This window comes from Phodopus roborovskii, unplaced genomic scaffold (assembly GCF_943737965.1).
Source record: "Phodopus roborovskii unplaced genomic scaffold, PHOROB, whole genome shotgun sequence".
In the NCBI taxonomy this organism is placed as follows: Eukaryota; Metazoa; Chordata; class Mammalia; order Rodentia; family Cricetidae; genus Phodopus; species Phodopus roborovskii.
In genome coordinates, this window is record NW_026125052.1 from 30,895,240 (window position 1) to 30,922,088 (window position 26,849).

General features: G+C 49.9%; 1 protein-coding gene across 1 annotated transcript in view; it reads left to right on the forward strand.

The window, feature by feature from the left end:
* Positions 1-19,926: 19,926 nt before the first annotated feature.
* Positions 19,927-26,849, forward strand: part of Sec14l1 (SEC14 like lipid binding 1) — a 42,137-nt gene continuing 35,214 nt past the window's right edge. Inside the window, exons 1-2 of the mRNA XM_051181358.1 lie at positions 19,927-20,113; positions 21,958-22,050. Of these exons, the coding sequence (XP_051037315.1) occupies positions 21,988-22,050 (63 nt within the window). The 5' untranslated portion in view covers positions 19,927-20,113; positions 21,958-21,987. The remainder of the gene's footprint in view (positions 20,114-21,957; positions 22,051-26,849) is intronic.

Here is a 26,849-nt window from a genome sequence, read left to right on the forward strand (position 1 = left end):
GACAGTAAAGCTGGTCCAAGCTGTTGCCTTGAACACAGTGGCGTACACCTAGAACTCCCGCTCTCTGGAGGGTGAGGCAGGAGGATTGCTGTGAGGTGGAGACCCATCTGGTCTCTGTGAGAGCCTGTCTCTAAAACAAACACCCCCTCCTCTTATTTTCAGATGTTTTCCTGGATAAGGTGCAAACGCTGGCTCTCAGTTATCCACACTGGTGGTGTCTTTATAAAGTGGGCTGGTGCTTCTCCAGGAGGCAGCCAGCGGTGAGTCCGAGAAATGTGTGAGGCTTAAAACACTCTGCAGGGGCCAGAGAGAGAACACTTACACACAGCACGCCCAGGGCCTTGGGACTCATCCTGGCACGTCAGAGAATGACAGTAACTGGTTCCAGGAATTCAGGGCCATCTTCTTATTCCCCCTAAAACTCATCCTCTGCTTCAAATCCTCACTTTCAAGTCTGAGGTAAAAAGATGACTTATGGTAGAAAGTTCAAATGAGGTGAAACACACGACTAACATTTTGAGAACTGAATATTGGTTATCTGTTGATGATATTTTTCCAAGACAGGGTCTCATGTAGCCAAGGCTAGCCTCCAAGTTGCTGAGAATAGCCTTGAACTTCTGGCCATTCTGTTTCCTCCTCTAGAGCATTGGACCTCCGCATACAAGGCAGCCCGAGCCTGTGACCCAGCACTGGGGGAGGCCCCGGGGCTTGTTGGCCAGCCAGTCTAGCCACATCAGTGAGCTCCAGGTCCAGTGAGAGATCTTGTCTCCACGGATAACGTGGACAGTGGCAGAGGAAGGACCCAAAACCGACCTTTGGCCCTTCATATGCACACAAAAAGCAAAGACTTCGGTTCAGAAGAGACATTGGCAAAACTGAGTGCATATTCCTGACACTCCCCGAGTGCTGCAAGATGAGTGTGTGTGGCAAACTATCCAGGCAGGCGTGAGAGCCTCCAGCCTTCCACGGTGGAACACAGGATAGTCAGTAATTTTCCACCCCATGAAGTTTGTTCCTGCCTCTGCTGGGAGCACAAATTCCCCTCCCACCCACAGCCTCAGTGCTTCCCAGCACCCCTCGGTGCTCCTCAGCCCCCTTCAGGATCCCTGAGACAGATGCTGGCTGCTAAGAACGGTAGGAGGCAAGGCCCGACTACTGATCTCTGCAAGATTTGCCCCTTGAGTGGAGATCTTTTCTACAATAGCAGTCACATGGCCACCTGGCTATCATGTGACCACATGGCCCACTCTTCTAGATTTCAAACCCATCTGCAGAGTCTTGGTGGAGTTTTCCAGAGCTCGTTAACCTTCTCCTCTGTTCCTGGCTGTAGAGGGTTTTCTTGTTTTGTCTTCATTTATTGAAATGGTGCTGTCCAGAAACTGCCCCATTTCTGCCCCTTTGGGGACTGACAGCCCACCTTGCACATACACTGGGGAGCCCAGGCGTGGGTCTCTTCTTTGAAAACCCCAGGGGTGTGCAGTTTGAAGTTCCGGATGGAGCCCCTGGCAGCTGTGCTGAGGCAAGGGTGTTCCCAATGTGACTGTGTCTGGTCTAGGCCTTTCGAGGGGCCAGCCCTTGGTTTTCGGTCATGTGGGGTAAAGGGGAGGGTCTGTGCTTCCCTGCCTGATGCTGCCCACCTCCTGGAAAGAGATGTTCTCAGCTCAGGTGTCCCTAGTGCATCACCAGAAGCAAAGCAATGTGTTCCTCCAGCTTTCAAAACACAGGAAAGAAATCGTTGTTTCCTAAACAGAAAGGCACGAAGTCAGCCCTGGGAGAGGTTGTGGGAGATGCTTCCCCGGTACCTCAGAATCTGGGCAGTAGGGAACAAGCACATTCATGTTTAAATATGCCTTGTCAAGGCTCATTTGGTAGTTGGATTGCTATGTGGTAACACAGATTAAAGGAATGGAGATATTCGACAGCCTACGAGAATAGCTATCACACCAAGATTTGGGTGTGTGCGTGCCGATACAGTGCTTGGAAAGATGCCCAAGGCCCCGACTTCCATTGCCAAAAGAGGTAGTGGCCCCTCATTGAGATAAGTCCCTTTGCCAGAGGAGTTACAACACTGGGTGATCATTCTGAAAGCTGACAGAGCTGGCTAGCCAGACCCCTAACTGGCCTCAGAGGGAGGAAGCAAGAATCTCCTTTAGATCTGGATGATGGGAAAGGGGCTGGGAGAGAGGGAGAGGACCAGGAGGCCGGTGCTCTGAGCTGGCTGCAGCCTGGTGGGTGGTGTGTGAATGGCTGCGATCTCAGCTTTGTATCAATCACCCTTTTCAGACTGAGCCTCTGTATAGGAGCCAAGACAACTGCTGGAAACCAACCCGGGCTTTCAATCCGAGGTTTGAAGGAATCTTTCTCCCACCTCTTTCCCTCCCTCCTGCCCTCCCCCACTCCCTCCCCCATCTTCCCCCTTTTGGATTGCTAGGCACAGGTTTCTAGGACAAAGCCCACACTATCTCAGTCACACCCCCAGTCCAGTGAGGAATCATTACTTTTATTTGTTTATTTACTTTTATCAATAACAGGATGTCTCAATGATCTCAGAATTGCACAGGCTGTCCCAGCAGCCCCCTCCCGTCCCTCCGGGACCTGCCTTGCAGGATGCTTAGTGGGTCTCCACCTCCTTCATGGACTGCTGCAGATGTGATTGGGGACTGAGCCACAAGGGAACTTTAGAATGTGATCCTAGGCTATCCCTCTCCCATCTCTACATCCTCCCCACTTTGGGTTCCTAGGCTTGGACCCAGGACCACACCCACACTCCATCTTAGTCACACCCCAGTTCAGTGACGAGATATTTGCTGATTTATTTATGTATTCCATCTGGAGTGTGTGTGTGTGTGTGTGTGTGTGTGTGTGTGTGTGTACATGTGTGTTTGGGTGTGTGGAAATTTTGATGGCTCAGATGGGATGGACAGGTATTCTGGCACTCAGGACCCAGAATACCACAGGTCACAGTAAGCTTAGCAGCTCACAGCCCTGCTCAGGGAAAGGCTTCCCCAGTGTAACAGCTCTGCTATGGCAGGAGAGGGTATCCCTGGCGAAGCTGTTAAAGTTCGGCTCCTGCCCCCCAAGAGTGGAGTGTAACAACGCCACTCTACCCACGTATCTGCTCCAGCAAAAGCTGCAAAAAGTTCTCACCCAAATCTCACGCAAGAGATTCATTGGGAGGGAAGGATCCAGGAGAGTGGCTGCCCTCTACCAAGCTGGCAGAGGACAGCCCAGGAGGCTGAACAGTCCCAAGCTGTCCAGACACAGGGTTTATATAGAGGTTCTTAGGGGGTGGAGTTTTCCTGGGGAGATTTCCAGGGTGGGGATTGGTCAGATTTCAATCCTTGATCTCAGACTGGCTAACCCTGGTGCTCAGGGATTGGTTGGTTTTCTGCTCAGGTTCAGGGTCAGATTTGGCTCTGGTTTCAGGGCCAAAGTGTGTTTCTTTCACGGGTGCTTTTTAGCCTCTTTGCTCTAACTTAAGGGCCAGGGTGCATTTCTTTGGCTCTGGTTGCAGGGCTGAAGTGAGTTTCCTTGGCTCCGCTCAGGGTGTGTTTCTTTGGCTGGGCCTTTGCCCTTACAGGGTGTGTGTGTGTGTGTGTGTGTGTGTGTGTGTGTGTGTGTGTGTGTGTGTGTGTGCCTGTAACCCAAGGCCTTGACCACGCTAAGCCAGTCCTCAGCTGCTGAGCCAGCCCCATCCCTAATGAGCAGCTTGTTTCGTTTGTAGTTTTGTGTGTCTGTACCTGTTCATGTGCACACTATTGTGTATGGAGGTCACAGGTCAGAGATCAGGCGTCTTCCTTAATAGTTCTCTACCTCTTCCCCACCCCCACCGCCCCCACTATGTAACCCAGGCTGACCTGGGACTCCCAACAATCCTCTTGCCTCAGCTTCCTGCAAGCTGGGAGTGCACACGTGCATGCCCTATTCCTACACTCCATCTTTACAAATTAAACCCAAACCATCCTGTTTTAGCGTTTGCTAAGGCGAGCCTCCCAATGGCCGCTGTCTTTCCCTACTCTCCTGGGTTAAGGATGTTCAAGTCATCTGTATGTGGGAGACTTGCAGAGACCCAGCTGACACCTCCGTCAGACACTGGTGGGTTTGCGGTCGATGTGAGGATGCTTCTCTGTCTATTTATTAGCTTCTGTCTTTTATGCAGGGCTTCGCTGCACCCAGGTCGTCATCCTGGAGCTCACTCACTATGTAGCTGATAAGCTGTCGGCACGAGCAGCATGGGTGACTGATAAGTCGTCACTTTCAGCGGTGCTGATGAACTATCCAGAACCTCTTGGGGGCAAGCCTAAGACAAGCATTTTCCCCCTGGAGTGGGCCTGTCATCAAGAGAGCTGGCCTCTTAGCGAGCCTGGCTATCTCCTCCCGAAGGAAACACTGGAGAAAAGTGTGGAATGTAAACGTCTGGTTACTACAGAGCTGGGCAGAGGGCCTGGCTGGAGGGTGTGGCCGTGAATCTCCACTGTCAAGGTGACTGGATTAAGAATTACCTAGAAGATGGAGGCATACCTCTGAGCTGTACCGGGAGACATTTCCACAGAAGACGCGCCCTGAACGTAAGCCGTGTGGCTTCTTGGGCTACAGGCATGGAAGGAGTAGAGGAAGGAAGGAAAAAAGCCATCTGTGACGGTTATTCTTGACTGTCCTTTTAACAGGGTCTACAACCATGGAGGGGACAAACCTCTGGGCACTGGGTAATTGAGAAAGGAGGGCCCCTCTGGCAGGCACTATCCCACGGGCCGGATCCTCTGCCGGACACTGCCACAGCATCCTACCAGGTACTCAGGGCCGATGGAGTGCTGAAAATCCCCAAAGCAGTGAGACCAGAGACCTCCCTCCCCTCAGCCATTCTTTCAGGGATGGGACGAGAACTTCCTATGGCTCTCTGAGCCCTCCCTCAGACTGTGGGATTCTCACCCTGGAGACCACAAGCTGTGGAGAGCGAAAGAACAGTGTGTCTTTTCTGTGGTGCCCGGGGGGGCCCAGCGTGGCAAGGGACAGACAAGGCTTCGCTGATGTTGGCTCACCCTGCCCAAGGCTGACTCTAAAGTCCCTTTCCACCAGGAACTAAAGGCGTGGGAGTGGGGGCAAGCCTGTGTGTCATGGGGTGGGGGACTGTGTGGCAGGAGTCGTGGCTCATGATAGCCATGCCAGGGCCCATGTGGCTGGATGTATGTGGTACCCGGAGCCACATGAGGAAGAAGACAGCGAGCACCTGCTCAAGGCCCGGGAGATTGTTTTCCCCAGTGTTCCCTTCTTCGCTGTATGTGCTCTCATCACAGTGCTCCACAGCCTCTCATCACAGTGCTCCCAGGGCCTCTCATTACAGTGCTCCCACAGACTCTCACCACAGTGCTCCCACAGACTCTCACCACAGTGCTCCCACGGCCTCTCAAGACAGTGCTCCACAGCCTCTCAAGACAGTGCTCCCACAGACTCTCACCACAGTGCTCCACAGCCTGTCTCATACGGTGCTCCCACAGCCTCTCATCACAGTGCTCCACAGCCTCTCACCACAGTGCTCCCACAGACTCTCAAGACAGTGCTCCACAGCCTCTCATCACAGTGCTCCCACAGACTCTCACCACAGTGCTCCACAGCCCGTCTCTTTCCTCCTCCATGAAGATCACCCATGAAATCAGCCAGCTTCAAATGTACAGGGAAAAGGGGTATTGTGAATAAATGCCTTCAGTCGACAGGCACACAGCAAGACTGTCTTGTGCCAACAGGACGGTATGTCACCCTAATTACAAGGGGCGGCAGAGGAAGGCATGTGACTCACTCAAAAGGCTTCTAATCTCCACCCAGCGTGGGCGCTGTCTTCTGAGCCTCCCACCTTCTCAGCGAGAACGGACATTTTCTGTTATGTCATTTGGTCCTGGGTGCCACCAAGCACAAAGGTAACAACAACAGCTCTGACCATTTCGAGCTTCGGGTCCAGGAATGCCAGTCCACACAGGGAGAACCTTGGCCCCAGCAGAGTCTGAGATAAGACATGCTTCCTAAGTCAAGGTTATAATTATGCCTCCTTCCTGTAATTGTTACTAATGTGCATGCCGACACGCCTACAGGCTGACCACCTAAAGCTGCCACCTATATTTGGTGTGTCACACACGCCGCTCTACAGTGCCTGCTGTGTTATTCAGGGAGTGCAGGCTTTGACTGGCATGCTAATTCCAGGGTACTTCACCAAACAGAAGAGAAATAGCTAATACCTTCCAAGAACCATCCCACTGCATCCCGCTGCTGCCAACAAGATGAAGGCAGTCTGGGCTTTGCCAGCTTACCAAGCAGGGTCCCCATGAGCTAGCTTACCAAAAAGAACCCTGAGGCATGCAGGAGGACCCAGAGGCCACCAGTCTTTGGAGCCATGGGGGAATGCATGGGAAGAATGCACTGTGCTCTCAGGGGCCGGGAGAATGAGTCCCAGATCCTCAGCCCTGGGCAGGAAGCTTAACCCAGAGGACTAGGAATCCGGAGTTGCCTGGGAGACTAGGAAACAAGCACTGGGCCCGCAAGAGGGCTCAGCTATCGCCTCCAAACCAGATCACCTAAATTCAATATGCAGAGTCTGCACGGGGAAAGGAGAGAGCCAAGTCCTTCAATTTGTCCTCTGAAATCCACATGCACATGCTACCAATACACACACACGCACATGCACGCACACACATATACACACATGCACATACACACACATACACATGCTCACACACACGCTCACACATATACTCACATGTTCACACACACAAACACAATGCACACACACATGCTCACACATACACACATTTGCACATGCACCCACATGCTCACACACACGCTCACACACACAAACACACATGATAAGTAAAATATAATAAAAGGAAATGCACGTCTCAAGTACAGCAGTAATCAACTTTCTTTTATCCACTTACGGGATTTTTTTTTTTAAAGGATGTATTTGATGACATAATGTAGTCAGAGTGAACAGGAAAGAACCACCCAGAGCATAATTGCAGGCAACTAATGGTGTCTTTATCCAAAGCAGCCTTACGTTCCAACAGCACATACTTCTGTTATGTACGTCACCCCTGGGTTACATAAACCGGCAGGTTTACACCCACGGGTGCCTCCCACCCCTGCAAAGGCTGTGATAATCCAAGAAACGAAAGGCTCTGCAGACATGTTCTGATCCCACGCCAAGGGAAAGATAGCAGCTTGGAACGTGAAGAATCTGACCTTGGCCTACCCTTCCTCCCGGATTAGCCTGAACTGACAATGTCCTTGATAGGACATTCATTTTCCTGCCCAGAAGGTCATCGTTCAGAGATCCATTTTGAAAAACATCCTGAACAGTGAACTTCCAAGGGCCCTGGAGAAGGGGAGCCACTGTTGAATGCCCCCGCCGTCCCCCAAGTTCTGGGATTAAAGGTGTGTGTCGCCACGCCCAGGTATTTTATTTATTTTTGATACAGAGTCTCATGAACCCCAGGCTGTCCTTGAACTGGATATCAAGTCTTTCTGTTCTTTCTGCCTCTAACTTTTGGGCTGGGCACTGGGTTCATGTGCAGTTGACAATGGACACAGGACTTCACACATGCTAGGCAAGAGCCACACCCCTGGCCCATTCCAATTTATTATTTTATTTTATGAATTGAGGATGAAACCCCAGGGCCTCTTACATGCGAGGCAAATTCTCTGCCACTGAGCTGCATTCCCAGCCTCCAGGGTTCTTGGACTTTCTCACCAAATTCTTATTATAAGTATTACCTTACAGCACGGAGATCTGAAACTTGCCGGTCATCCAACGTGAGGCGTGATCCCACGTTCCTGCAGGGGACTCCATCTCGGAGCATGGCAGCAGGGACAAGGAGTCAGTTGGGCTGGCATGGGGTACAGGGGACTGGGTCCTGAGGATGTGCGAGGCAGGGCTTGGCAGCTTCCTGGGTGAGCCAGAAGTTCCTCAGTATGCTCGGGTCACTGGTTGTCCCAGGTGTCCACTCAGGGCCTGGCCACAATTCAAGGAGCTCCGCGTTCCAGTGAACTCTGTTGTCTGCAACCTTCTCGCCCGCCCCCAGCCCCCTGCTGCAACAGACAGGGCACAGGTATCAGGAGGCAGGAATAACAGATTTGGGACAGTCTAGGAAGCAATGAAGACGTTGGCGAAGGTTTTTGGATAATGGCCTCCGTTTGTTGAGGTCACAACATCTTCAACCCTTCCTTTCTGCTGCTGTAAAATAGACCTCACTATTCCCATGCTGCAGAGAAGGAAAAGAACCAATAATGGCCAAAGAGGCCACAGAGCTCCTAAAGGTGACCCCGGGACTCAGACCCGGACCCTCCCCAGGTCTCAGAGCCTGTTAGCCACGCTGACACTCAGCACAAGCTGAGTCTGCTGAAAGAAGGCTTGGGAATGTGGAGACACCACAGTTCACTTGTTTGTGGCTTAACAGGTTAAGGCACTTGATAGCCAATATCCTCAGAAAACAGATAGACTGGGCAGGCTGCCCGGAAGCGATGGCAGACGGCAGAGACTCCACCAGAGATGGCTCATGGGAGGTGCTTACTATGAGCATTCAGACACTGTGCTCTCTGTGTTTTGTTTTTGTTTTGTTTTGTTCTAGCAAAGGTAGGTGTGTTGCTTTCTGCACGTAAGAATCTCATTTCATGCCTCTATAATTGCCTTGTTTAAAAAAGATGGAGGGGGGCGCTGTGGGCGGCTTTTATTCTTTCCTTTATGCCTTTTTGCTCTAAGCACATGTACGTCGATTCTAACTATGAAAGAGAGAAACCCTGGACTCTTTTGGAGTGGGTTGCACAGAAAATCTAGACTCCGAGTGGGTTGTGCATTAAGGGCTCTGTTGGTTGACTTGACATGACAGGGAGCCTTGGGCACTGGGAGTGGTACTGTCTGCAAAGACATCCTTTGTTCCTCTGGACCTCCCTTGTGTCCCTGTAGCACAATGGGGCCTTCCTTCTGGTGCATGCGTGTGTGTGTGTGTGTGTGTGTGTGTGTGCGTGTGTGTGTGTGTGCGCGCGCGCGCGTGCGTGTGCGTGCGCATGTGTGTGTGTGTCCCACTAGGGTCCTGGGTGCCTCTGTCCTGCATCATATGCTCTCTTCCAAGTGAGTCCTGAGCCCTGTAACAGGCTTTTTCTTTTGGGCCTCCAGCCAATTCCCAAATCATACATGAGAAGGAGACTTACTATTAGTTATGAATGCTCAGCTTTAGCTTAGGCTCATTTCTTGCTAGATCTTATAACTTAACCTGTTTCTCTTCATCTGTGTTTTGCCTCGGGGCTTTTTACCTTTCTTTCCTTCTGTATGCCCTACTCCATCTAACTGGCTGGCAGCTGGCATGTCTCTCCCTTTCCCCCTCATTCTCTTCTCCTTCTTCTCTCCTCCTATTTATTCTCTCTGCCCACCAGTCCACCTATCTCTCCTGCCTAGCTATTGGCCATTCAGCTTATTAGGCCAATCAGGTGCCTTCGGCAGGCATGGTGAAACAAATACAACACATCCTAACATAATTAAACGAAGGCAGCAAAAAAAAAAAAAAAAAAAAAAAGAAAAGAAAAGAAAGAAAGAAAGAAAGAAAAGGTAACACGTCTTTAGCTGTTAAAGCAATATTCTACAATAGAGTCCCTGGTAGGGGGTCCTTTAGACTCTGGCCTCCCTGCTGGAGTCACCCACAGGTGGACTGAGAGGGAGACTGAGAGGGAGATGTGGGTGAGTAGATGCCTTGTAGAGGATCTGTGCTCAGGCCATGATGCATTGATTTTTGTTGCTTTTGGTTGCTTGTTGTTTCTGAGACCTTGAAATTCTGATCCTCTGGCTTCCATCTCCCTAGTGGATGTAGCCCAGTTGCTACCATTCTAAGAATGGGTTCCATTCTTAGAAACACATGAATTGGATGGGGTGGTGCATGTGTGTAGCCCCAGTACTTAGGGCAAAGCAGAAGAATCCGAAGTTCCAAGGTTGTCTCAACTACATAGTAAGTTTAAAGTCAGCCTAGTATACACGAGTCTCCCAAAAAAAAGAAAAAAACTAAAAAAAGAAGATTTTAGGAGCCCCATAGTGGTGGTGCATGTGGGGGCAGGCGAATCTCTCTGAGTTCCAGGCCACCCTGGGCTACACAGAGAGACCCTGTGTTGAAAAACCAACCAAACAAACAAACAAAAGGTAAATAAAATTACATTAAAAAATGAAAGAAAATTTAGAGAAAACTCATTGACTATTGTGAATAATAATCACCTGAATGTCATATGGGCACAGTGGGAACTCCAACTGATTCCAAAGTCCCAAACTGTCTACTGGGATTAAACTACCGGTCTTCACTATCCTTGGGTGTGGCTTGGGCTCAGCATCGTAGCTGGTTCTTGAATCAGCCCTGAACTGCTCAGGGGCCAAGCTAGGGCCTTTGTCATTAGGAACCAGAGTGTTCCTTTGTTCTTGGTGCCATCTGAGCTCTGGGCCTGCTGAGGGCTGAGCAGTCCAGCCTCCATCTTCCTTCAGCCTTCTTAGGCTGCTTGGACAGCTTCAGTAGAAGAGATCCGGTAGGAATGTGCACTCCTACGCTGGAGGCCAGCCCTGGGGTGAGGGCTCTTCCACAGGAAGAGAGTAAGCAGAAAGGTGTCCCTGTAGCTTCATGGCCCCAAGAAAGAGGTGTCTAACTCTGCCATCTGTACCTGGGAAGCCACTCAAACATTTCAAGATCATTGTGGATTTAGGAGCCAGGTGTGGCAGTGCAGTTCAGAGAGCTGATGGCCTCTCTCAGAGAAAAGAGGCAGAGAGACCAATACTGGAGTGGCCTAGCCACTTGCCGAGGAGTGTGTGGGAGCAGCAGAAACTAGTCGAGGTTTCTCTAGAAGCTGGCCGTGTTGTGGCCTCAGGAGAGAAGGCATTTCTGGTAATCTAAGCCACCGGGTTTGTGGCTCTGTGTCAGGCAGCAGGATGAAACCGCTTCACCCGAGGCTCTGTTTCCCAAGACTCTGTGGCAGAGTGGCCCGAGGCCTGCTGTGTGAAGTTCAAAGCGGTCCTCTGTGTCCCGGGGGCATGGAGGAAGGTCAGGAAGGCCCTTGGTTTTACGTCAGCGTGGTTACACATTTCTGGGGTACCGTGGAGGCCCTGCTCAAGAATGTCCCACAGGACATTGGCGGTCACGGGTTAGTGGCCGTCTAGCACGGGACCAGCGGCTCTGAGACTATGTTTTGCTATTTTAAAGTGTTGGGTGTGCTTTCTGACCTTGGGGAAGGTGGGGAACTGTGTGCCCAGCCAGGCTAGAGAACAAGCTCCTTGCGAGCCAAGTCCCCTCCAGTGCAGATAATTAATAGAAAGTGGTTTATGGAGTAGAACCCTGGGTTTTGCCCCCACCCAACCTGTCTATGTTGAGAGCACACAAGCAAGCGTTGTTCCTTTCATCTCGTTTCCTTGTTGGTCTTTGGAACATTTTTCATTTTGTTTTCTGTTTGGGAGAAACTTGAGACGGAGAAAAGATTTATTTAAATGTAGAGGGTGTTGTTGGTATTCAGCTAGAACAGAGAACAGTCAGCAGGGAGATAATAATAACCTCTGCGCACAGAACATTCTGGAGGCAGAAGCTGTAGGACGTGTGGCTGTGAGAAGTATTTACAAAGTGGTTTTGTGGGGTTTTATATATATATATATATATGTGTGTGTGTGTGTGTGTGTGTGTGTGTGTGTGTGTGTGTGTGTGTGTATCTATATATGTATATAGATACAGATATACACACACACATACACACATAAATACACACACACACAAATGTTTTCTTTTAAAAAACATTCCGTCCCCTACGGGTGGTGGTGCTGCACGCCTCTAATTCCAGCACTCAGGAAGCAGAGGCAGGTGGATGGCTAAGAGTCCCAGGTCAGCCAGGGCTATAAAGAGAATGCCTGTCTTGAAACTCAAAAACTTTTTTTTTCCCCCCGTCTGAAATAGCACTGTGGTAATGGAGCCAAAGGACCTTCTGGGCTTCCCAGGCTCACCGTGACAGGTGTGCGAACACACACACACACACACACACACACACACACACAATGTACAAAAGTTTAAAAGTAGTTGCAGAGAGATGAAAGGTCAGAGGACAGCTTGTGGGAGTTGGTTCTCTCTTTCCATCGTGCAGTTCCTAGGGACTGAACCCACAATGTCAGGCTTGTTGACAGACATCTTTCCAGCTGAGCCATCTCGCCATTGCCATTTCTTTTTATAATTAATTAATTATAATCCTGGTGATGGTGGTGTATGTGGTGGCTTTGCCGGCACACTCCTTTAATCCCAGCACTGGGGAGGCAGAGACAGTCGGATCTCTCTGAGTTCGAGACCAGCCTGGCCTACAGGTCGAGTCCCAGGATAGCCAGGACTACACAGTGGAACCCCTTCTCAACAAAAGAAAACAAGTAATAATAATAATGGTAAATGATTGTTGTGTGAGGGTGTGCAGATGCTGTGGCACACATATGGAGGAGGTCAGGGGTCAACTTTGTGTGGCTTTCTCCTTCTACCTTCCCATGGGTTCTAGGAATCAATTCGGGTCCTCAGGTTGTGAGTTCTTCACCTGTAGGTCTCCTCGACAGCCCCACAAACACAGACAGACTCACGTTGTGAAGCCAAATTACATCAACGTTTCATTAAAAGTTTTCTTCTTCTTTTCCTCTGGAGGAGAAAATCCCCAAAAGCTGCTGCGGGCTCCACAGGCCCCAGCAAGCCACCCCACAGCCCAGGTCAGCATGAGATGAATGAGTATCGTTATCCCAGGGCAACACACAGGAGCCAGGCCGTGGCGTGAGCATCCAATGACTTGAACTGGAATTGGATGTGGCCTGTGGTGCTCTGCCAATCACCCATACGCAGCTTGCAATTTCTCAAAAGAAACAGGCCCAGTTCTTTGACAGTCAGTTTCCACACCTTCTGATGGGAGTACCAGCGTGGTGGACCTGTGGGAAGAGGTACCAAGAAGGGTTTCCAGGGACAGGGCCAAGGGCTGCCGCAGAAATGGCCAGGCTAAGGGTCACCTGAGTGTCTGTCCTAGGGCAAAGGCTGATCACCTTGAAGGAAAAGCTACTTTTATTTTATCTTATTTTGTTTTAATGCTGCTGAGGGTCAAACCAAGGGACTTATATAGGGCAAGCAATTTGCTGATGAGATCCCAAACTCTGCTCTTAGGAAACCTTTCTTTCTTTCCTTCTCTTTCATTTCATCTGTTTGTTTTTGAGAGAGGTTTTGGCCCTGGCTGGCCTGAAATGTTCAATGTGGAAGAGCCTGGTCTTACATGGTCTTTCCATTCCGGCCTCCAGAGCACAGGTGTGCCTCGTTGTGCCTGGCTGAGCACGGGTTAGGTCTTCCAACTCCAGTGCTTAGCCTGGTGAATAAGTTCGTTTGGAATCTAGGTTTGTCGAATTAGCAAAGGGCTAAATAAAGGATGGATGAATGGAGATGATGAAGTTATTCTGAACAAAGGACAGTCAGGGGCAGAATTCATAGAGGGGGCTTTGAAGTGTCCACATCACTCTGAGCAAGAGAGTAGGGACATTTGTATTTGTGAAAAGATTTCTGTTTGCCATACAAGGGCCTCTTTGGACCAAAATGAAATATTTTATTAAAACTACCTGAGGCTGGATGATACATTTTGCAGACCTGGCTTCTTGACCCCAAAGTTTTTGCAGTTTGGGAATGATGCAATGCCTCAGCTCAAGGCCGCTGGGTGGCTGCCAGGGTTTGATTAGGAAACTGTGCCTGTAGGGTAACCTACATTCACAGTATTTTTCCAGGCTGGAAACCTTGCCAGCTGGCCCACGCCAGGGCTCTGCAGTGCCTTGCAAGGCTTCCTGTAACTCCTTTACCACCAGGTGGGAACAGGGGCTCTTCCAGAAGTGTGTTCACGATCAAGTGTTGGTCTCCTGTGAGGACCCCAGAGTGGGAAATGATTTTCCTGGGCCTCTCTGAGAAGTCTGGATCAAGATCGCATCTTGATCCTTAGCAACCCAACACAGTTGTTCATGCGTATCTTGTTCTTTGGGGCGTTAAGAGGTTGGGCTCTGGAGGTTGACCTAGTATCTTTCCTGGCATGACCTACCCCTAATCACAGCCTCCAGTACTCTTGAGCGGCCAACTCCTTATGGTTTAGTTCAGAGTATTTCTAGTGAGGCACGTGGAGAAGATGGCGGTATAGGTAACAGCATCCTACTCCAGCATTCTTACCTCTGGTTGGGGAAGGTGTCACTTGCCAGGGTACTGAGATGTTGGGCTGTTGTTGATTCTGCATCCAGGATGTGAGCCAAAAGAGTCAAGGAATGATAGTCTTATGCTCAGGCTCCCGATGGGGAGGGGTTACCGCAACCCAGCAGCCCAAAGGAGCAGGCACCTTGCTATGATTGCTGGGACTTGGGTCTCCTCAGCCTTTTTCCCCGTGGGCACCTGTCAGATAGGGCCTGACACAGTATCCATCAGGACATCTGAGGTGTTCAGGAGTTCTCTCATGAGGACAAGACTCTGGTGAGAGGAACAGGGAATGCGTACAGACCAGAGCACATTAACAGCCCGCCAGTGTCTGCTACCTAATGGGATTCACATAGCATCAACGGGCCCTTGTCAGCCATTCACTCAGGGAATCTGAGGAAGGGGGAAGTGCCTCTTGAGCAACCCTGGCAACCCATAAACAGTTCATTGGTTCTTTTCTCATTCTGTTTCCTTCGTAAGGTGATGACTTAAGTCTTTGCATCATGTCCCTTCTGCAGCCCACTGAGGTCTGCCTTCTGCCCGAGTCCCGATGAATTTCCCTACTCCATCCTGTGATGGCCAAGCCTGGGAACTCTCTCCTATTCTGAGCAGCATCTTGGGCTTTGGTGCTGGTAATGACACATGACTTCCGACTCCTCCTTTGTGACCAGGACACTGCCATTCTCTCCCGTTTCCATTTCACTTCTCCGGGTGCTTAGCTGTCGCTTCCCTGGTTCTTACCTGTGATCCAACTGGAACTTTCTCTTTCTCTAAAGGCTTATCTTTTAATTATGTGCATCTCTGTGTGGTTATGTGCATATGTGTGCAGGTGCCCCTGGAGGCCAGAGGCCTTAGATCCTCAGGAGATTGGAGTTGCAAGAGCTGAGAACCACCCTCATCTGCAGGAGCAGGAGGTACTTTTACCTCCAGTCTCTCCAGGCCCCATGATCCTCTCTCCGCAGTCTTGCAAATCCTGGGATGAAAGGCACGATCTGAAGTTCTCCAGAATTCTGCCCCTGGCCTTCTCTGCCTCTGTGTGCTCACAGGTTGTGGAGTATTAGTTTAAGGTGTGTTGCATCCCTTTGTGCTGTGGAATATTTGTTTAATGATGCAAAGATGTGTTGCATTTGTTTAATTCTGTGAGGCTGTGTTAGTTTGCCTGTCTAAGACACCTGATTGGTCTAAAAAAAAAAAAAAAAAGAGCTGAATGGCCAATAGCCAGGCAGGAATAGGAGGAGAAATCTGGGAAGAGAAGATCCAGGAGAAAGAGAAGGAGAGGAGGTGCACCCACATGGCAGCTCACAACTGTCTGTAACTCCAGTTCCAGGGGACCCGACACCCATGGCAAAACAACAATGTACATAAAGTAAAAATAAATAAATTAAAGCTGGCTAGAAACAAGCCAAGCTAAGGCCAGGCACTCATAAGAAAGAATAAGCCTCTGTATGATAAGTGGCAGGCTTCCCCAAAGAGCAAAGAATTAAAAAAAAAAACAAAAACAAAAAACTACACTCATGTCTGTGAGTACATGTTCTTTGGGATAAAATAGTCCCATCACTAAGTTCATCTTGTCCTTGGATAAACCCCATTTCCCAATGTTCCCTCTGAGAGGCCTTCCTCTATTTCTCCCGTGACATATTTCTCTCTTTCTTTCTGAAAATGTCTTAAGTAGCCCAAGCTGACCTTGAACTTGGTGTGTAGCTAAGGGTAACCTTGAATTTCTGATCCCACACACGCATCACTACATCCAGTCCGTGCAATGCCAGGGATAAGTTGAGAGACATGAAAAGATAATTTTGAGTTGGCAATGCAAATTAGAATAGAAAGAAACTTCAGTACAAAACTTTGGACTCACCGATATAAAAGAGAAAATGGAGTATTTTCTGAAATTTGTCAAACACAAATGGACTAGACATTCTTGATGTACTTATTGCCTGCATATATTGTATATACTCATTGTACATAGTGTTTCTTATGTTAGTTGTAGTCTTCCTTTTTGTAGTAGACAAAAAAGGGGAATTGTGGTGATACATTGTTTATGATTTAATAAAGCCCCTGGAGATCAAAGTGCAAAGCTATCTAGAGCCATAGAGTTAGGCAGTGGTGGTGCACACATTTAATCCCAGGACTGGGGAAACAGAGGCAGACAGATCTCTGTGAATTCAAGGCCACACTGAGCTATATGAAACTGATCCAATCTAAAAGAGAAACAGCTCACACAAAGGTGATTTCAGCATTTGGAATCATACTCCTTTAATCCCAGCACTAGGGAGGCAGAGTCAGGCGGATCTCTGAAAGTCCAAAACCATCCTGGGCTGCAGGATGGTGAGTCAGAGCTCACACCTTTAATCCCAGGATTGGAGAGGCATGAAAAGAAGAAGCAAAGGGTCTCATGTGAGATTTAGTTTCCAGACAGGGAAGGCATAGGATTGCAGCCTGAGGCTTGGTGGAGAGCAGTGCAGTCTGCATTGTACTCTGAGGATTCGTAGAGACAGGATCACCCCTTTCAGCCTGAGACAGAGGTGAAGCCAGCTGCTTTGCTTCTCTGATCATCAGCTGGAACCCTGATATCTGTCTCTGGGTTTTTATGTTCGTGTTACAGTCCTCTCTTCCTTTTCGAGTGAATTTTTCAGGCACACATTCAAACTCGACCAGACTAGTCTGCTGCCGTCGTTAACGAGAGACTGTGGGTTGCCCTCAGCACCCATCCTCTGCTCTTTCCAGCTTAGAGAACTATTAATTTTTATGCTGATTTATAGCAACTTGGAATGTAGGTTACATTACACATCCAGCCTTCCTTTGGTTAAGTGCCCTCATGTGAATGACTTCTGGCAAACGGCTGTAAGGGAAGCCTCCCCATCCCCCTTCCTCCAAGGAATTATATTTCAAGACAGGACCTTTGGTCTTCACTTGGCCCTGCTGGCTACTTGGAGGTGGAAGATTCCTTGTAGTGATAGCAAGCAACATGACTTGGGACAGATAGATGTCCCTAACAGGTTTCCAATGAGACACTTGCATCCACATGGCTTAATCCTCAGGACAGAAACCTAAGACTTCCTGTGTCAACATGACCTACCATTTCCATCATGGGAATTCTTGTTACTTAACACGATGAGAATCGGTGTTGGCTTCACAAGATTTATGTGGCATTCACTCTAGCACAAGATCCCCACTGTGGCAAATAAAAAATGGTGTTCTCCCTCACCCCCACCTCCCGGACATCACACTGTTCTCCTGGGCAAGCAGTTCACTCACCAAACGATCCTTTTCGCTCTCAGCGAGACTCAAAAGGGGCCTCATTCTGTCCATGGCTTAACCATTGCATCACCAACTCAGCTTAGTTCTATATGACTCCAGCCATGAGCTATGCCTTGAGTGAGCAGAGATTCTCAAACCTGGAAATCTCCCAACCAGGCACCTGAACCATGTGATGGGCTACGGGTGTTAGGGAGGTATAATTGCCTTTGCTCTGGTTCATCTTCGCGTTACTCAGGCGGTCATCTGAAGTGTTGACAGTTGGCTGATCACAGAATCAGTTACCTGTCTGTTCTGGGCCTCATTCACACAGGCCTCTGAGATATTACTGTCTCTCTCTGATCACAACACTTTTGCTGTTTGGGGTCATGGGCGGCCAAACGGGGTCACGGCACACTCCCCTCCTAGCCAGAGGGAGTCCTTCTCACAGAGGACAGGGAGTGAGAAGTCTGGGCTCATATGCAGAAAAACACAAGCCCCACAGCCATTCATCAGGATCTTGTAGGTTCTTGGCACCTGATCAATAACATGAATTTCAAAATAGTCAAATGGGCCGGGTGTGTGAACTACATGGCAAACTCTCTGCTTGGCCTGTGTGAAACTCGGGTTGAGCATCAGTGCCACAAAAGAAACAAAACCAAACCACGCCCTCTCTCAAATGTGCCATGTTTCACACCTAAAAAAAGTTTTTATTTGAAATGTTACTTTAGTAGACTCTGGTGAGATGGCTCAGCAGATTTGGTTTTTGTTTTGTTTTGTTTTTTCTGAGACAGAGTCTCACTATGTAGTTTTGGCTGGCCTGGAACTTGCTCCAGTTCCCAGAGACCCACCTGCTTTTGCCTATGATGGGACTGAAAGCATGCACCACCACTCCCATTGAGGACCAATCTTATTTTACTCCTGTTCTTATCCCTCCCTCTCTTCCTCTGGATTATTTTACAGCTACTCCTAGATATTATGTTATTTCAGATCAAAATATTTCAGTGTGTACCCCTGGAGGCATCCTTCTCTTTTCATTTTTAAAAATTTTTTCATTTCTTTTTATGGATATGGATGTTTTTGTCTGTATGTATGCATGTGGACCACAGGCATGCAGTCCCAGAGGAGGACATGGGTTCCCTTGGGACTGGAGTTACAGCTGGTTATGAGCAGCCATATAGGTACTGGGAATCAAATCCATGTCCTCTGGAAGAGCAGTCAGTGCAGTTAAGACCATAATTGTCTGGCTTAAATGAATTTCCCAATTCTTCTTAACCGACTAGACTTCTCATCTTTCTTTATAAATTACTAGATAAAGAATGTTTGTTTTTTATCCCTAAAGTCTGTGCTTTTCAGATTGTACCCTATGGTGTCACTTCATACCACCCTCTATTCTCTATTTCCTGTAAACTTGCGGTTGCATCTGTAGGTTAGTCAGAACCGTGAGCTCTGGACAAAGCCAGCCCATTAGGTGCTGCCATTCACCCCTACCAAAGGGCTCATTTTACCAATGTGTCTCTTCCAAATGGTCTTTCGAAGGTGAATGTGATCTCTACACAGGACACATCACCATCCAGTGTGAGTAACCTTGGGTAGCAAAGCTGGAAAATGGTGGTTTGAGTTGGAAAATAGCGTGATCGAGCAATGAATGATAGGCTTGTGTGGTGGGTAAACAGGCCCTGAAGGAAATTCCTGAACTCTTCTATGCAAAGACAACCAACCGCCCAGGGTGACTAATGTGAACGGAACAACAGTGACATTGATGGAGAAATTGTATGTTGCTTCTAAAACTAGCTTCGCAGTGTGGGTGGATGCTCCAGGTGTCGCTTATGGTCGCGTGTCCCTCTCCAGGACCCCTAAATGTCCCTGTGTGTGGCTCTTAGGTTTTGAAGTTGGAGGAGCTGGGAAGAAGGCGCACCCAGGACCCCACTGGGCCACCCCACAGCCCGAGACTCCCCGCCCGGTTTGCTCCATCCCCATTCCTAACCCAGAAGGCGGCCAGAGCACCTTAGGGGTGCAGGATGCTTCTGAGCCGTCAGGAGAAAAGGACCCTCATGGGGAAGCTCCAGACGGCGCAGGCGCGCACTATCCAAGCTGGAGGCCGGCTTAGCGGACGACCCTCGGCGGCCCCAGCGCCAGCTCCGCGGAGCGAGCCCAGCCGGGGTTCGCGTTCGAATTCTCCATGCGGTCGGCGGCCGATAATCGCGAGTCCCCGCCCACCGCCCTCGCCCCTCCCCTCCCCGTGACGCAAAAGGGGAGGAGCCTCTGGGCTCGCTTGGCAGTCAGGGCGGACTCCTTCCTGAGCTCCTCCTCCTACGCACGCGCAGATCGGGCACTCGCGCCGGCGCAGTTCGGCCCCAGCCGGGCGGGCGCCCCTCCCCCTCCCTAGCAACCGCCTCCCGCCCCCTCCCCCGCCCCTCGGGCTGGTGTGCGCACGCGCACCCCTTCCGGGGCTCGCCCCTCCCTCCCCGTCACCCGTAACAACCACTCGAGCCCTCGCCGCGCCCCTCGGCGCTCCCGCCCCGGCCCCCATCCCCGGAACCGGCGGTCGAGCGGCGGCAGCCGAGCCTGTGGCACGGCTCTCTCCCCGCGGAGCCGCCGGCATGAACGCATCCCGCCGCCCCGCGTCCCCGACCCGGTCCTTCTGATAAGAGGTAAGCGCGCGTCGTCGTGAAGGGCTAGGAGCGCGCCCGGGTCCCCGCCCCCGGCAGGGTCCTCTGCCGTGGCCACCGCGGCGCTCGCTCGCTCGCTCGCTCCGGGACGGAGCCGGCCGGGTCCCCGATCCGCCGCCGCCGCCGCCGCCCGGAGCCGGCCCGCCCCCTCCGTCCAGCCCCGGCCTGCAGGGAGGCGCTCCCCCGGGGCCGACCCTGGGCTGATTTCCAAACGCCAATTATCGTGCAGTAGAGGCAGCCCCGGCCTCCGGTGCCATTTGGCGGTGGTCACTCCGGATGCCCGCGCAGGGACTGGATCTGGACCAGGTCCCCCCCCTCCAAAACCGAGAACTGGCCCGAGTTGAGGGAGCTGGAGAGCAAGCTGGTCCTTCAGTGTAGTCACTTTGGGTAAGAGTTTCCTAAGACAGGCATCACGCCGTGAGTGCTTGCACCCTCTCCCCTGTCCGTCAGAACCTGGTACTCATCCTCCTTTTATTTGGGAGATACCGGAAAACTAATTTTCTCAATTAAGAAAAAAAGAAAACGTAAACGATTATTAGATTCCCCCATCGAGCGCCAGCATTGTAAGGTTTACGAGAGTGAATGGAACGCGGTCTCCGCGCTCCAGGACGCGTCCGCGCCTGAATCAGGATTAATGAAGGCTTGAGTTTGGAGAACTGAGGAGTTTGGCTCACGGCCTCACGGTTTGAAAGCTGGGGGTGGGTGTAAGACCATCTCACAGAGACGGAACCAGGAAAGGCGAACGGCATGCTTGAGGTCACCCAGAGTTTCTAGCCTTTGTAGTTTTCCAACTGTTGGAGGGTGGTTTTCCAGCATAACCTGCTCCTCCCGAGTGGTAGGCCGATAGCAGAGAAAGTTCCAGACCTGTTTAAAACGTGTAAGCATTGTACAAGTGCAGCTATATAGATTGCAGTTCTCTGAAATATATCAGCATAGGTTTTTTTTCCCCCCACAGCTGGAATTTGAGATGTTTAGGTACTCGATATTCGGTTTTGAACTTTTGAGTGTCTTTTTACCGTATTCAGTTAAAATAACATCCTTACCGATTGAGCCTAAGCAGGACTAGCGGGCTCACTGGGTTTTTCTTCTTTTTTTTTTTTCTTCTTCTTGTTTTTCTCTTTTAAGTAGGTGAGCATACCGTTCCAGATGACTGTAAAACACGAGGGTGTTTGCAGAGAAAGCCACCCTTGACAGTACTGGGGTGATTATGTATGCAAAGGAGGGTTTCTTGACCTCAGGCTTGAGCATGTAATTGATTACTTTGCAGAATCACAGCTTCCGGAGGCTGGAGGGATTTGGAGCCCCTTTAGCTGAAGCTGGGAGTCTTCCCTGCCTTTTGTAGACATTTGGAGCATGCGGTTAGGAAACAGGAAGCAACAAAGTTCCCTGTGAAGCTAGCCCTTGAGGAAGGAGTGTTCCATAATCTGAGAATAATTGAGAAACTTCCCCTTAACGTGTCACTATGTTTGTTTGGTTCCTTGTAGAAGATGTTCAAGAGAAAATAGTTAGAATAATTGAATGCTAGGATTTCACTGCTGTGGAGGACTAGATCTCCTGACTCAGGGATGCCGATGCAGGGTGTGTTTCCATCCTTCCCTGTGGTCCTTCTTTGCATTTTCTTAGTGCCATATTACTTACCTCCGGTCAGAATATTTTGGCATGTCATCTTTCGGTGTTTTTGTTTTGTGTGTGTGTGTGTGTGCGCGCGCGCGCGCGCGCGCGTGCGTGTGCCTAGGATTATGACCTGTGGCATAATCCGTGAGTTCAGATTCACCCCCCCCCCCCATAATGTGGTTATTTATTTTACACATGCTTTTATTTTTCAGGAGCAAGAAGATTGCTATTGAATTACAACCATGGTGCAAAAATACCAGTCCCCAGTGAGGGTGTATAAACACCCCTTCGAGTTAATTATGGCTGTAAGTACTTCACCTTTGAGTTCACTCTGGCTTCTTGTTAGGGTTAAACTTGGGTGCTGCACTGCCCTGCTGTCTGTGTCTGTTACTTGTGTCCAGACTCTTCCATGTTTTTTTTTTTTTTCTTTTAAACCAGACCTCTGAAACTGTAGGTCTGCATGTGGTGTGTGGCAATGTTTCTGGGGTGATTGTGAGCTTGCATCAGTCTCCCTTGGAGAACTCAGAAGTGGGATCCTGACCTAGCACTTCCTGTGATGCTTGTTTGGGAGAGCACTCTGGTCCTGAGGGAAGCCACCTCCTTGGGTCTCAGGACTCAGTTCTGTGTGATGGAGTTTTCCCTCCGTGTTAATAAGCAGGGGTGTTCAAACCAGAATTCTACAAATGAGGTAGCTAAGGTGTTGATTTTGTCATCTATCTGAATTGGGCTGACAAGCATTTTACTAGGTTAAGAAGAAGCCAAGCACTATTTTCAATCACTGGTAAATTACTGCAGAGCATTCCATGTCGTTTCTTTTGTGTTACATACTATGACATATGACATACTAGGGAGAGTGTATCTATCATGAAAATTACACACAGGGATGTACCTGTGCCAAGCTCAGGGCATGTGGAGCCCAGCAGGGAGATGAACTCTGCTCCCTTTTGGGGCCCGTTCCCATTTCTGTCAGAATGAGTGTCTCAGGCTGTCCTGGAACTCATGACCTTGCCTCGGGCTTCTCGGGCTGGGACTGTAGTTATGCACCGTTACCCCTGGCTGCTGCTATCCTTCCTACCCTCTGGTTGATTGTTAGCTGTTTCTGCTCTGTATGTGGAAAGGCTCAAGTGTTCCTGTTCTTGGAGCGTCTCCTGAGCAGTGTACTTTGAGATTTGTTAGATCAATAGTCTTGAAAAGCAAAATAAAAACTCAGATCCTCTCAAGGGAGCATTGCTTGCTTCTTTCCTGATTGAAGTATTATTTATGCACAGTGAAAGGCCTCATGCAGCTGTGCGGTTTAATCAGTTTTAGCAATAGTTGCCCACACCTGTCCAGGCAGAACGTTTGCGTCCTTTACCACAGACAGCTCCTTGCACATCCTTATCAGGTGTGAGCCTTGGTGGGTGGGGGCTTTGTATCCTAAAAATAGTTTTGTATTTCCCCTGATATTCTGTGTGAATGATTTGTGAGAAAGGTCCTTTTCTGTTGCATGCTGGCCTGGCTTTTGGTTGTATGGTGCAAGCCGATGCCGGCCCCCCTCCCCCCAGCTTGAAAGAGGTTTTGTTAGAGGACTAATGCACGTGATGTGATAGGAATCACATAGAAAGTTCAGGAATTCCTGCTGGGACAGACTGGAGCCTGGTGGTGGAGGGTGGCTCTTGGCAGCAGTCGGCTGTCCCTGGAACTTCTTTCTCCCCATGCCTCGCTCCCTCTGTTGGAGCCATTTTGTCCACCACCCACTACTGACTTTGTTTACCCTGTTTCCCTCTGTGGCATTTCTTGTTGCAACTTCAGGTTTCCAGTGGCCAGTTCTTGTCCCATTTCCTATGCCACATTCTAGCACGTTCTAGAGGGAGGCTGGGCCTGTCCTCCTCTTGGCCTGAGGTTGGGGTGTTCAGTGGGGAGTCACCTGCAGTGTTGAAGTCTGGGAGGAGGTGTTGGGCAGTCCCCGTGTGGTGAGGCATCAGCATGGGGCCAGCAGGTTTTGTTTGCCAAACTTGGTGTTTTAAAAAGCCTGATGTGGACTGGTGAGCTGGCTTAGCCTGAAGGCGCTTGCTGCTAAGCTCAGTGATCTGGGGTTGATACTGACCCACGTATTGGGAAGAGACAACGGATAAGCGTTGTCTTCTGACCTCCACTCTTCACTCTGGCATGCACACCCTTCTCCTAATGAGTGTAAACAAATAATTTTATTTTCAAAAGTCTTGCTGTGAGTCTGTGGTTGGAGGCAGAGCTTGGCCTCTTCTAACCCTGGATTTCATAAAAAGGTGCATGGATTGCTTAGTGTTCAGACTTCCTGATTTCCTTTACAGTTTTCAAAATTAGGAAGTTTGCTTTGCAAATTTTATGTATGACTTTTTCGTAAATTCAAATTCGTTACCACCCTCAGTTTTAAAAACAAGTCGCTTGTAATCGGCATTTGTTTTTGGCAGTGGCTTACTTCCTCCTGGATTGCTGATTTTTTTTTTTCTTTTTTTGGGGGGTTGGGTCTGAAAATAAAATATACTTCCTTCCTCCTCCCAGAATAGGATCGCCATTGCTCCTCCAGTTTTGTGCAGGATCACTTGCCCTTTCCTGGCTGTGATTTCGAGGTATACAAGCCTCGGCATTTTACTTTGTTTTGTTTACCTATTTATTTATTTATCTATCTATCTATCTATCTATTTATTATTTTTTTAAGACTGGGTTTCTCTGTGTAATAGCCCTGACTGTAAGGGTTCAGGCATTATGCTGGCCTGCCCCTGTCGCTTGGTAGAATGTACTCAGGCAGTACCCTGGTCAGCCTGGGCTTCGGTGGCTATGTATTCTGGATGCCAGTGCAAAGGACCCTTTAAAAGAAAGACCCCGCCACTTTCGCCCTCTCTCCTGCTCATTCCCGCTGCTCCCCTGGGAAAGACGGGGTTTTTCCTGTCTCCCTCTTCTGTCCTCTCTCTGTCTCTGTGTTTCCGTACTTTATTTTCTTACCTCGCCCTCAATAAAGTTTTCTGTATGAGTCACATCTACAGGTCTCTATTTCTGCATCTGCCCGCTATCCATCACCCACCCCGGGACCGAGATCCCCAGGGACCTGCCATCTGTGGTCCCATCCCATTATTCTTTATTCCTAAGCCAGGCTGTCCTATAACTCACTCTGCAGACCAGGCTGGCCTTGAACTCAAAGATCCGCATGCCTTAGCCTTCTGAGTGCTGGGATTAAAGGTGTGTGCCACCATGTCAAGCTACTTAATTATTTTATTTTTTATTAAGGCAAACAGTAGTATATTGTGTAACCCAGTTGCCATGAGAATCCGACTGTAGTTCATCAGAGGAGGGGGAGGGGGCGCTGAACCGGTGCATTGTAGTCTCATAGAAGGCTAGGAGGAAAGGAACTAACCAGTTACACCTTTGTTGCTGTGAAGCCAGAGTTCGTGGTTAGGATTGCCAAAAATTGTCAGGTGAACACTGCCTGGTACAGACAAGAGGCATGTATTTTAACTGCATTTCTATTTAATTAATGAAAGTTCACTATTGGCTTGAGCGTCAGTAACATGTAAACAATCTTGTTAAGGTTTCATTAGCTCATCTGAATTAAAAATGGTTTGTAAGCAAACTGAACGGAAGTGATGGTTTTGAGGGGCATTTGAGACTGTGAGGGGTTGAGTGAGGGGTCAGCATAGAAACGGCTGCGGAGATGGAGAAAGTGAGGGGACTCAATGGGGGAGATGAGACACTTGGGTTCGGGTCCTCTCCATCCATCACCCACGCTCCTCCTGATCATGTGCACTCTGACATAGTGCGTGAAGGTTCTGGTCCACGATGATGTCCACATCTTCAGGTTTCAGCCAGACACATTTCTGGGGGTGGCTTTGCCCTTCTTGCTTGGCTTCCTTGCCTGCACAAAGGGTTTATGGTCTCCTAGGGGGACCTGCGTGCTCTACAGATCAGGGGTCAGGACCAGGCAGAGGTTGATGAGCTGCGGGGACTGTCTTTCGTTTTGAAAATTCTAGGACAAAAGGCAAGTTTTAAAACTCAGGCAGGTGTGGCAGTGTGTGGTGAATCTCACATTCAGCCTGGGCTGGGTCACAGAGTGAGACCCTGACTCAGAAATAAGACAAAACCCAGAGAGTTGTAGGAACTTCCCCCGTGTTAAAGACCTGGCTGGATGTGAGAGGGGAATTCAGAGAGGCCGTGGCTGAGAGCTCTGCTGTTTTTTCTTTCAAGGACAGCTGTCCCTTGGACAGTTGAGACGGGTGATGGAAGGTTGCTGATGGCTTCTGCCCACCCAGCACTCACAGCTGTCCAGTCCTGCTCCCGCCCTGGCCTCCCCGTTCCCTCCTGTCCATACGGAGACAGCTTGCCACAGAGCCGCCTCCCCCATGCCATGTGCCTTTGGGTCATACAGTTTGCCCCCCTGTCTCTCAACCCCAGCACATGCCCAGCCTGTGCCCTTGTTCCTTTAGTGGTGGCCCACTCATGCATTCATTCCCCCTCAGGCTCTGAGCCCCCAGGGCGCCCTGTGGACCCGCCGTGTGGGTTCTGAGGTGATTTGCTGCTGCCTGCATCCGGCCCTTTAAGATCTCTGTGTTCTGGCCTGGTCTGTGAGCCTGGTGCCTCTGCCCCTCTGTATCTTTTTATATTCCTTTGCCTCACATGCCTGCCTTTCCCATCTGTCTCTTCAGATCTTGTTCAGCATGTCCTGCCCTGCTTCCCTGTTGCCTCTCAAGGCATGCCTCATGTTCCCTTCCCCCGGTCTCCCCCCCCCCCTTCACTGCTGGGGGATGATCCCAGGACCTCACGCATCCCGGGCACGTGCCTCACTGCTGAGTCTCACGCGCAACACTTCCGACTTGTTCTTAGTATTATGTCAGCCAGCGCTGGGTACTTGGCTTATGATTGCATTTGCTTTTCAGAGGTGCTGAGTGCTCCTCAGAGCACTCAGCCTGTTGTTTCCCTTGGTCTGAAAGTGTGCAGTTATGGGAGGCCTGAGAGCAGATTTATGCCTGTCTACCTGAATCCCGAGGGCGAGGCCCTGTCTGGGTTTGGTGGGAACCCTGGTCTGACCTGCAGCTGGGACCCTGTTGTCATGGGGCTCATGTTGTCTTTCTCTGTGAGAAGGAAGCAGTGTCCG